Below are 12500 nucleotides of genomic sequence, written 5' to 3'. Positions count from 1 at the left end.
CAGCTCTATGGTCAGCCCTAGACACTGGCATCTGTGTGGTCAGTCCTAGACACTGGCATCTGTGTGGTCAGTCCTAGACACTGGCATCTGTGTGGTCAGTCCTAGACACTGGCATCTGTGTGGTCAGTCCTAGACACTTGCAGCTCTATGGTCAGTCCTAGACACTGGCATCTGTGTGGTCAGTCCTAGACACTGGCATCTGTGTGGTCAGTCCTAGACACTGGCATCTGTGTGGTCAGTCCTAGACACTGGCATCTGTGTGGTCAGTCCTAGACACTGGCATCTGTGTGGTCAGTCCTAGACACTGGCATCTGTGTGGTCAGTCCTAGGCACTGGTGCCATCTCCTCCCAGGGGCTGCTGTATCATCGTCTCTTTAACTCAGTAATGTCTCCCTGGTTATCATGAGCTGTGTGCTCCTGTGTTGTATACGCCTACCTGTGATAACCCTTTATGAATGTGATTATAATTCATGGATACTGGGTTTAAGGAAAGTGTTTCCCTCACCTGTTATGATAATTCTCAATCACTCCTCATGTGATTCGTTTAGGTGTGTGTTTTGCTCGGGGCGAGTCTCGTAGGCCCAGACGTAGCCTTGGCCCTACCGTGGCGCGGACACATAGACACACACACCATGACGCAGACACACAGAGACACACACCGTGAAACGGACACATAGACCCAGTCACCATGACGCGAACACACAGACACACACACCGTGACACGGACACACAGAGACACACACCATGACGCAGATACACAGTCTGGAGAGGACTGTTTTAATAATTGCCATTGAAAAGGGATAAGAGGCTTTCAAGGCTGGATGTTTAGTCCTGTCTGCAACCTGATACACTTCTAACGTTGGACTTTGGACAACACTGGTTTAGAGTGTGATTGTGAAAGTATGAAACATTTGTGTGCCTCTGTGTGTGTGTGTGTGTGTGTGTGTGTGTGTGTGTGTGTTTGTGTGTGTGTGTACACTAACAGATACACATACACACACACACACACACACATACACACCCACCCACTGCAAAATCCTAATACAGTGAAGCTGATCTGACCTCAGAATTGTATCTTTATAACACATTTATAACAACTTGTAAGCATGTTATTACAGTGAAGTTCCTAAACATTTAAGCTAGTACCCCTGATCTGTTGATTCAAACTAGTGTTCTTGATTACAATTCTTGACAATGTGTGTGTGTGTGTGTGTGTGTGTGTGTGTGTTTCCTTCCTCTGCAGTTTAACTTCGTTGGGCGGATCCTGGGTCCACGGGGCCTCACGGCCAAGCAGCTGGAGGCTGAGACCGGGTGCAAGATAATGGTGCGGGGGAAAGGCTCCATGAGAGACAAGAAGAAGGTGAGACTGAGACACACACACATACACACACGCACACACAAACACACACACACAGACAGACTCACATAAACACATATACAGACACACGCATACACACACACGCATACACAAACAGACACTCACTCACACACACACACACACACACACACACACACAAACACCCATGCATACGCACACACACAGTATTTATATAAATACATACAAAAATACACACACATGCATAGAGACGCTCTCAAATGCATAGAGGCACTCTCAAACACACACACACAGACACACATATATATACATAAGCACTATAAGCCACATGATCACAGATCGCAGATACACTCATATACGCACATACACACACACACACACACACACACACACACACACACACACACATCATGTATCATCTGGACTCACATATAGGCACACTGAAAAAAGGAACTAAGTAAGAAATGCACATGGAGTGTGTGTGTGTGTGTATGATAGAGAATGAGAGAGTGCCTGTGCATATGTGTGTTTTTGTGGGTGAATGTCATTGCAGACCAGCTGGTTTTAGCCAGTTATATCAATGGTCAGTTACATGCAAGCACACAGACACACAGACACACAGACACACACACACACACACACACACGCACACACACACACACACACACACACACACACACACACACACACACACACACACACACTCACACTCACACACACTGGAAAAACAAACTCTTGGTCCAGAGAGAGAGGGAGTATAAGGCAGGTGTTTAAACATCATCCATGGCCCCAGATCCACAGGGCTCCAGTGATGTGGTGTGGTCGGGGGGCTCTGCTCCCGAGCGGGCCCCAGTGATAGCTCTCTTCTCTGGGCTACAGGCGGTCTGTTCTTGGGAAGGGGTGTCGAAGGTGCAGGTCACACAGGCTAATGATGTACAGGTGTACACACACACACACATGCTTGGCCACACAGATGGACTAGATACCTTAGAGTTCATGACAACCTTCCATTCACATACCAAGGATCTGATTGATCCTTGGTATGTGTGTGTGTGTGTGTGTGTGTGTGTGTGTGTGTGTGTGTGTGTGTGTGTGTGTGTGTGTGTTGTGTGTGTGTGTGTGTGTGTGTGTGTGTGCGAGAGTCTATATGCGTGCAAATGTGTATGTTTGTGTCTATATGTGTGTGTGTGTGTGTGTGTTGGTGTGCAACAGAAATTGATGCACACACACATCCCCTGAGTCTAACACACACACCCAAATGCACGTGTGTTTTGTATATCTTTCTGAGAAAGGGGCGCGTCAGTGTTTTCAGTGGCCTGTATTTGGACAAGTGTCTGCAGCAGACATGGAAACATGAGGAGCTGCTGCACAACTGCTGATTGGAAAATAAAACAACCTCCTGTGTGTGTGTGTGTGTGTGTGTGTGTGTGTGTGTGTGTGTGTGTGTGTGTGTGTGTGTGTGTGTGTGTGTGTGTGTGTGTGTGTGTGTGTGTGTGTGTGTGTGTGTGTGTGTGTTTGTGTGTGTGTGTGTGTCCTCACATACATCTGGTTTGATTTGGCATCCTGCAGGAGCTCAGCTGGTCGCCCACATATCCAGTCACATCTCCAAGGCCTGTGTGTGTGTTTATGTATGTGTGTGTGTTGTGAATGTGTGTGTGTGTGTGTGTGTGTGTGTGTGTGTGTGTGTGTGTGTGTGTGTGTGTGTGTGAGAGAGAGAGGATGTTCCCCTCCTCTCCTCTCTCTTTGATAGAAGGCCCCCAGTGTATTGGACAGGCTTGTCTTCACTCTTTCAAACATTCACTTTATCAAAAGCACATTTACTAGGAAGAGCTCTCTTCCCCTCTCTCTCTCTTCCTCTCTATCTCTCTCTTTCTCACTCTCTCTCTCTTCCTCTCTATCTCTCTCTCTCTCTACCTCTGTATTTTTCTCCTCTCACTGCCCTTCCTTTCCACTCATCCACTCTTTCCACTCCTTTCACCTATGGAGGCTTCTATTATCTTCTCTTCTCTCCTCTCCTCCTCTCTTCTCTCCGCTTCTCTTCTTTTTCTCTTCTCTCCTCTCCTCCTGTCATGTCTGCTCTTTCCCTTTTCTCTCTAGTTTCCTTGACTACTTACCTGAGGGACATGTGTGTTATCTATAATAGGCTACCTTCACAAACATTTCATTAGATTACTTTCTATCTATGTGTGTGTGTGTGTGTGTGTGTGTGTGTGTGTGTGTGTGTGTGTGCGCGTGTGTGTGTGTGTGTGTGTGTACCTGAAAGTGCTCCTCCATCTGTGTGAGAAAAACTTCAAGACATTGTAATTGAATTTGTGTGAGAGTGTCCTTGTGATATGTCATAATTAGGGTTGGGTACCGAGAACCGGTACCAATACGGCACCGGTTCCATACAACCGATACCTACCCGGACCAAAATGCAACGCAGATTTCGGTGCTTCCTTTCGGTGCCTGAGCAGATAATTTTTTTTTTTTTTTTTTTTTTTTAATTAAAATTTTTATAATTTAACAAAACTAGCGATAGCTAACGAGAAGTAACGTTAGTGGCGTAGATCTTTCCGAGTACGATCTGTATACTTTTTTGTGTTGATAACAGATTTCGTGGGGCACATATAAAACTGCTCCATCTCCCAATATAGACTCTCGCCTGTGTCGCTCACGCTGCATTCCGTATGGGACTAGTGGAAACGGGATTTGTGTTGAGGAGTTGCCATGGTAATGGGTTGACTTGCGTGTGGTTTCGGTTTCAAGATAAGTGTGGTTGTTCTAAGCAGAAGTTGGATACGCTTTATTAAACGGAGAGCTACCGTCTCATCCAAAGATATTCCTTCTCAATGTGAGTTCTTAAGAGAGCACTAACTAAACTTTTAAAGGGGCAGTACACATTCACGAAACCAGTGGGTTTAAATAAATGCAAACTAATTAATATTTGTTTTACTCTGAAGGCAAACATGCTCATATTTCTGCAAAAGTATTACTTAAGTGTGAAGTGTGTGTACAGAGTTTGTTATGTATTTATTTATATTTATTTAAGTATACTGTACAGTTGTTATAAGTTAATATATTGTTCATAGTTTGAAGCCAAGTGTTTTGTATTTATTTTTATTTATAGTATACCTTAAACAGTTAATATATTGTTAAATTTGAAGAAAACTATTTGCCTTGGCAATAAATAAGCCTAATGTCTTTAATTAAAAAAAAAAAAAGTATCGGTTCTGGCACCGTTTAGGCACCGGTATCGTTTTAAAAGTATTGGTTATGTACCGGTATCGGAAAAAACCCAAACGATACCCATCCCTAGTCATAATGTATCTCTTTCTTTCCCTCTCTCTTTCTCTCTCTCTTTAACACACACACACACACAGACACGCACATACATAAACAGACACACATACTGTATCTCCAAAGTAAGAGATCCGCAGTACCGCACACACTCCAGTACCACACACACTCCAGTACCGCACCGCACACACTCCAGTACCGCACACACTCCAGTACCACACACACTCCAGTACCACACACACTCCAGTACCACACACACTCCAGTACCGCACACACTCCAGTACCGCACACACTCCAGTACCACACACACTCCAGTACCGCACACACTCCAGTACCACACACACTCCAGTACCGCACACACTCCAGTACCGCACACACTCCAGTACCGCACACACTCTAGTACCACACACACTCCAGTACCGCACCGCACACACTCCAGTACCACACACACTCCAGTACCACACACACTCTAGTACCACACACACTCGAGTACCACACACACTCTCATAACACACACTCCAGTACCGCACCGCACACACTCCAGTACCACACACACTCCAGTACCACACACACATCCCCAAATGAGAGCTAGACAGAGACCGAGAAAGAGCGAGAGAGAGAGTGAGAGAGAGAGAAAGAGGTGAGAAGGTTGATAATAAAAAGCAGAGAGCTACACCACCAAGGTGTAGAGCACTGAAGCAGAGCACTTCAGCCGTGCCTGTTGGCATTTCAGCAAACATCGTCTGTTGTGTTATCGCACGTGTGAGGTGTGTGTGTGTGTGTGTGTGTGTGTGTGTGTGTGTGTGTGTGTGTGTGTGTGTTGCTGCCATGTTATCGCACGTGTGAGGTGCTGCCATGACACCCAGCAGGGGACAGAAGTTTGAGTGTTTGTTTGGTGGTAACCAGATCAGCTATTCCCAGACATACCGTATGTCCTCTACTTTTGAAAAATATATGAAACACTGGGGTAACCGTTTAAAAGAAAGAGTAAGGTATATAGGGTAAGGTATGAAAGAGTAAGATATGAAAGAGTAAGGTATGAAAGAGTAAGGTATTAAGGAGTAAGGTATGAAAGAGTAAGGTATTAAGGAGTAAGGTATGAAAGAATAAGGTAAGAAAGTTATTTGGATCTACATCTCAGCCTCTGTCAGATTGAAAACACAACATCACATTACATTTCCCGTATGCCATGTGAGAATGGCTTCTAGCCACAGGAACTTTAATCATAAATTAAAAAGTTGAAAGTTTTCCAAAAGCCTCTGTGTGTGTGTGTGTTTGCAGTGTGTGTTCATTGACGTGTGTGTGTATGCTTGTCATACTATAATTGTCATGGGTGGTATGTTAGTCTTTGGTAATATTTGTAATTGTCTGTTTTTTAGTGTCAGTCCCTCTGCTCTTTCACTGCACCCTGGGATAAGGTTCCTCTGTTCTTGTGTTGTTCTGTTCCTAGGATAGGGTTGCTTTGTTCTTGTGTTCTTGTGTTCCTGGGATAGGGTTCCTCTGTTCTTGGGTTCTTCTGTTCCTGGGATAGGGTTATTTTGTTCTTGTGTTCTTGGGATAGGGTTCCTGTGTTCTTCTGTTCCTGGGATAGGGTTATTTTGTTCTTGTGTTCTTGGGATAGGGTTCCTGTGTTCTTGTGTTCTGGGATAGGGTTCTTCTGTTCTTGTGTTCCTGGAATAGGGTCACTGTGTTCCTGTGTTCCTGTGTAGGGCCCATGCATTAGTATTGAACACAGACACTAAGTATGCAAACATAACCTTAGCCAAAGGCTCACTGTTCAGACATTTAAAGCATCAGTTGATCTATGATGCAGTATTTCAAATTATTTCATAACGAGCTCTGTTAGTATTCAAAGAAACCGGGGAGGGAGGGAGGGAGAGAGCGAAAGAGAGGGGGGGGAGGGAGAAGGGGAGAGAGAGAGGGAGGGAGAGAGGGGGGAGGGAGGGAGGGAGAGGGGGGAGTGAGAGAGAGAGACTGACTGCTACTAGCAGAGCCTCTTGCTAATCCCTGTGACTGAAGGGCAGTTTGTTAGATGTTTGTGGGAAGGGTCAGTTTGTAATGTTTGTAGGTGAACTGGAACTAATCATGCAATTGTGAATGTTATTGTCAGTGCCCCAAGAAAACTGTGCATAGGGCATGTATGTGTGTGTGTGTGCATAGTGCATAGTGCATGTGTGTTTGTGTGTGTGTGTGTGTGTGTGTGTGTGTGTGTGTGTGTGTGTGTGTGTGTGTGTGTGTGTGTGTGTGTGTGTGTGTGTGTGTGTGTGTGTGTGTGTGTGTGTGTGTGTGTGTGTAGGGGGTGTGTGCGTGCGTGCGTGTGTGTGTGTGCATAGTGCTTGTGGGTGGTCAGGTGTACTTTTGAGGATGCATAGCGGTACATAGGGGTCATCTCCCTGTCACCCCGGCAACAGATCCCCCTCAGTCCCTCATCATCACTGCATCACATTGTCTCTAAAGCCCACGAGTGCACTCCAGTTCAGTTGCTCTGTTCTAGAGCATGTCCCCACCCCCCCTTGCATGCCTTTCTCTCTCCCCCATACACCTTTATGACAGACAGCTATAAAATGCGGATTGTCTGCGGCCCCTGTCCCTGCTGCATAGTAATCCAGCCGCCATCAAAGCCCACGCCACTCCACTGTCTCCACAGTCAGTCGAGAGGCCTTTGATTTCCTTTAAAGTCGTTTAGACTTGTTAACCTTCACTGACCTCCCCTTCAGAGAGACGTCTGAAGACTCGCTCCCGTCCCCCCTCACACACACACACACACACACACACACACACACACACACACACACACACACACACACACACACACACACACACACACACACACAGGTACCTCACTAAAGTGCCTGTTCCCTTTAAAAGGCTCTTGTGCTTTTATGTATTTTAAAGTGTGCTCTGAAATAGTGATAAAAAGGCATATCTGAAGTACAGTGGCCGCAGGCTAATGCTTCTACTGATGCTAATCTTGCCAAACGCTGCTGTAAAATAATCTGCGTTTTCCACATCACAGTAGAGTGTGTATGTGTGTCAAAGTCAAAGAAGCTTTATTGTCAATTTCTTCACATGTCAAGACAATCAAAGGAATCGATAGGACATTTCCCACTTTCCCATGGTGAAACATATAAAGTGCACAGGCACAACAGATAAGACAAGACATTTCCTAATACTAAGTAAACATAACATTTTACGTACAGCAGCATAAGTTTCTGTAAAGTGAGGTTATGGTAGTGCAAAAAAGGCAAGGAGGATATGGCTGGGGGAATGAGGGGAGAGAATTTAGCGTCCTGACAGCTTGGTGTATGAAGCTATATCTGAGTCTGGTGGTGCGGCAACGGAGGCTCCTCTACCTTCTTCCAGAGGGTAGGAGGCTGAACCGACTAGGTGGCTGGTGTCACTCGCAATCGAGGTAGCTTTCCGGGTGAGGCGGGTGGTGTATGTGTCTTGTCTGTGTGTGTGTGTGTGTGTGTGTGTGTTTGTGTGTGTGTGTGTGTGTGAGTGTGAGTGTGTGTCTGTGTCTGTCTGTGTGTGTGTGCTGTAAAATCATCTGCTTTTCCACATCACAGTAGAGCCAGATATTCAGTGAGCACGGAATCACTGCTATGCTGCTGATACTCACATACGGTATATTTCCCTCTGAATTCGGGTCAAGACTATTTACAACGTCGAAGACATTAAACTCTGGATGGGTAACAACATCCCCAATTTAACTCTTTTTTGGTTCCCCTGATATGAGTAGTGTGCTTGGTCCTCTCACACTATCCCCATACCTCAAGCCTAAATTTAAAAAAGCCTGCAGTGAAGAATCCTGGGGGGTCAGTTGACTCAGATTTAACATTTTGACAGGCAGATGTGTTCGTTGTTAGTGCTTCATTTTACTGTCTGAGAACAACTGCTGAAGTGAGAGACTTCCTATCCCAAAAGGATTGTGAGAAGGTGATCCATGCTTTTATATCTTCCTGACTAGACTATTGCAATGCACTTAAGTCAGGAAGAAGCCAAGCATCACAGTAACATCATAGTGTACTAAAGTAAGTCTCCCTTTTGATGTTAGATCTGCTGCCTGCTTGGACACTGTTTAAAGCAGATTGGAAATGACTTGTATACACAAGCTTTCCCTGGATGTTAACCTAGTGATGCATTCTTTTAGATGCACGTAGTTCAGTCTGAGGTCAGCCTTTGATTTGTGCTTTTAGTCAGTCTGTTATTTTTTTTATTAAGTTTACTTAAATGTTCTGTTCTTTTGTTGTGTTTTCACTGTTTCCTGTGTTTCCAGTCTTTTTCATCTCATCATGAATTTTTATTCGTGCTTATTTTATTTTTAATTGATTAACCTCAACAGGAAAGCACTTTGGTACAACTCCTGTTGTTTTTAAATGAGCTATATAAATAAATGTGGCTTGTCTTGACTAATTAGAGGGGTGTGTGTGTGTGTGTGTGTGCGTGTGTGTGTGTGTGTGTGTGTGTGTGTGTGTGTGTGTGTGTGTGTGTGTGTGTGTGTGTGTGTGTGTGTGTGTGTGTGTGTGTGTGTGTGTGTGTGTGTGTGTGTGTGAGCTCCTGCTGGCTGGCCGGAGGAGTGTGTGTGTCCCTGTGGTTTTGTCCTCCAACAGCTTGCACCAAACTAAGGCTGAGGGACCATTCCAGTTCACACACACATTTACCACACCACACACTCACACACACACACTTACCACACCACACACACACACACACACACACACAAGCACACACACACACGCATAGATACATACACATACGCACACACTGTGGGTTTGACCTCCACAAGATTCTACTGAGGCTAAGAGATCACACCTGAACACACACAATTTTACTGAGGCTGAGGGATCTCACCTGAACACACACAATTCAATACAATTTTATTTATATAGCGCTCTGGACCTAAACCCTGAACCCTGAAACCTGAACACACCATTTTATGATAATGGAACACTTCAGAAGTAAGGAAGGGAGAAGGAAGAGAAGGAGGAAGGGGAAGAAGAAGGGAGACCAAGGGATGAGACCCGATCATTAAACTAAACCAGACTAGATCACTGGACTAAACCAGACTAGATCACTGGACTAAACCAGACTAGATCACTGGACTAAACCAGACCAGATCACCAGACTAAACCAGACCAGATCACCAGACTAAACCAAACTAGATCACCAGACTAAACCAGACTACATCACTACACTAAACCAGACCACTAAACCAGACCAGAACCTGAAAGAGAGCGGAAGACAGAGACCGAGGTAGACCGAAAGAGAGCGGGAGACAGAGGTAGACTGAAACAGAGGTAGACTGAAAGAGAGAGGGAGACAGAGACAGAGGTAAACTGAAAGAGAGAGTGAGACAGAGACAGAGGTAAACTGAAAGAGAGAGGGAGAGAGAGAGAACGAGAAAGAGAGAGACAGAGACAGAGGTGGACTGAAAGAGGGAGAGAGAGAGAATGAGAAAGAGAGAGACAGAGGTAGACTTAAAGAGAGAGGGAGACAGAGATAGAGGTAGACTGAAAGAGAGAGGCAGACAGAGACAGGTAGATTGAAAGAGAGAGGGAGACAGAGGTGGACTGAAAGAGAGAGGGAGACAGAGACAGGTAGACTGAAAGAGAGAGGGAGACAGAGACAGGTAGACTGAAAGAGAGAGGGAGACAGAGGTGGACTGAAAGAGAGAGGGAGACAGAGACAGGTAGACTGAAAGAGAGAGGGAGACGGAGTTGGACTGAAAGAGAGAGGGAGAGAGGGAGAATGAGAAAGACAGAGATAGAGAAGAGGTAAGAGAAAGGAAGTGGTGTGACCCATGCTTAATAAAAAGCACCAAAATGTCCGCATGACATCTCTATCACACACACATTCATTCATACACACACACACACACACACACACACACACACATTCAGACATGCATGCACAGACACGCTCACTGCATGTCTCTGTCTCTGTCTCAGTGTGTTGGTACACAAAGGCCACAGTGAATTCCTAATGACCATAAGAAGACAGTGCAGAGTTACACGGCTCTGCTGATCGCCACCAGTCAGCAGGGGCGCTGCCAGGAATTTTGGGCCCTATGAAAGATTCTAGGGGAGAGGCATGTTTGCGCGCGCAGCACGCGGCAATTTTTTGGGGTGCCCATTTGAAATAAATCTTCATTATCAATGATAAATATATTGTATAATGGGCTGAAATGGAAGGCACCCAATGCATTCACTTTAATTATGTCAAATTAAGATTCACTAGCATTAATAACTGATTATAAAAACCAACATTCTATAGGTAGGGACTGATATTATTGTTTCGAAATACTAGAGAGATATATTAATGCAAAGAATAAAGAGATGTCGGTAGTTATTTCTTGTATTTCGAATTTGCTCGTTCACACTAACAAAATAGCTAGCTAGCTTGCTAGCTTAGTGTTAACATAGGGAATATTGTAATGTAGTGGGCTTTCATTAACCTCAAGTAAACCTACATTTGAGCAGGTAACAATCGTTAACAACTACAGATAACAGATACAGCCACATTCTGTAACTACCTGTACTTACAATTTCACTCCTTGCACCGTTTACTTTGAGCTAAACTCCATGGCTATAATCCTGGCTGTCTTGAAGAGACGTTAGGCAGAAACAAATGCATTGTAACGCTGGTTGCACAGGTTATGCAGACGCAGACCACTTTGATTGACTGACACACGCACACATTGTTCAAATCATACACTGGAGTATTTCTACATGGGTTAAGATAATGATCAGGCTATAATAAGACCACATCGGCTATGTAATCGCTGACAACCAGGACGATTTCATAGTGGTTGGTGTAAACCGGGACATATTAGCGTCCCGACAGGTTTTTGTCGGGACGCGGGACACGCAACTCAAAATCGGGAGGGTCCCGGTAAAACCGGGACGTCTGGTCACCCTAGGTTAAGACCTGACCTCAGCCAGCCCAGCTGCTCTGTACACCTGCTGCCTGCCAGTGCAGTGCCAGCATCTCGCATTTCGGATGCTGTTCGATTCAACGTATCGCGCGTTGCGGCCGAACCATTTCGCAAGAGCTCAGGGGGAAGGGCAAATGACAATATGTTAAATAACTAACGAAAACGTTATGGAAATCGACAGTTGTGAGTTAAATAAGTTTATTTCCAATTACCATTTCTTTGTAATGAGACATTATTAAAAAAAAGGCAAGAATATTAATATTATATTATTAATTGCCATCCGCGGGCCGTGGGCCATGCTGCGTTGGGCTGGGCCCTTAGAATCAGTACCACTTTTCCCCGCCAGGCAGCGCCCCTGCCAGTCAGTGTGTGTGTGTGTGTGTGTGTGTGTGTATGTGTGTGTGTGAAGCTGTGTGCTGCTGTGGAGGCCTGTAGGGGTGTTTGCAGATTGGAGCATAAAGCATTGTTTGTGTGTTTGCACAGTTGGACTTATGAATGTTGTTTGCGTGTGTGTTTAGATAAAACAAATATAATGGAACGCTTATGACTGAAGCCCCTTGTTGCCTGGCCACTCTTCAATTTGCATGGACCACAATGAGTCCGACAGAAATCCACAGAGCCGTCGTCATAGCGATGGAAGAAAACACAACTCCAAGGTTTGGATTTAGAGCCTTGGAATGTTCTCTGATGAATCTGACTGAAGACACATTTCAGGAGGGGTCTAAGAGCGTCAAGATTATATGCTGAAAAGGCATTTACGGAGGGGTCTACAGCTCCATTTACACTTATTAGAAAGTGTTGCTCAGCATATGGTCGCCGACAAAAAAGAGTGTCGCTCATGTTGCTGCATTTATGCTTCAGTGAACAGTCTCCTCCGCCCAACTGTCACGTGACTCGTGTACTGACGTAGGCGGACACGTAGCTTGAATTTTGTATGATTTGGGCATC

General features: G+C 45.1%; 1 protein-coding gene across 2 annotated transcripts in view; it reads left to right on the top strand.

Moving 5' to 3' along the window:
* The window catches only part of qkib (QKI, KH domain containing, RNA binding b), an 83306-nt gene that overhangs the window by 45374 nt on the left and 25432 nt on the right, over positions 1–12500 (top strand). For both annotated transcript variants that reach the window (XM_080849227.1, XM_080849226.1), the window contains exon 3: positions 1244–1360. In XM_080849227.1, the coding sequence (XP_080705353.1) occupies positions 1244–1360 (117 nt within the window). The remainder of the gene's footprint in view (positions 1–1243; positions 1361–12500) is intronic.

Source organism: Sprattus sprattus, assembly GCF_963457725.1.
Source record: "Sprattus sprattus genome assembly, chromosome: 12".
Taxonomy (NCBI): Eukaryota; Metazoa; Chordata; class Actinopteri; order Clupeiformes; family Clupeidae; genus Sprattus; species Sprattus sprattus.
The sequence above is the reverse complement of the archived record's forward strand: the minus strand, read 5'-3'. Positions and strand labels throughout refer to the sequence as shown.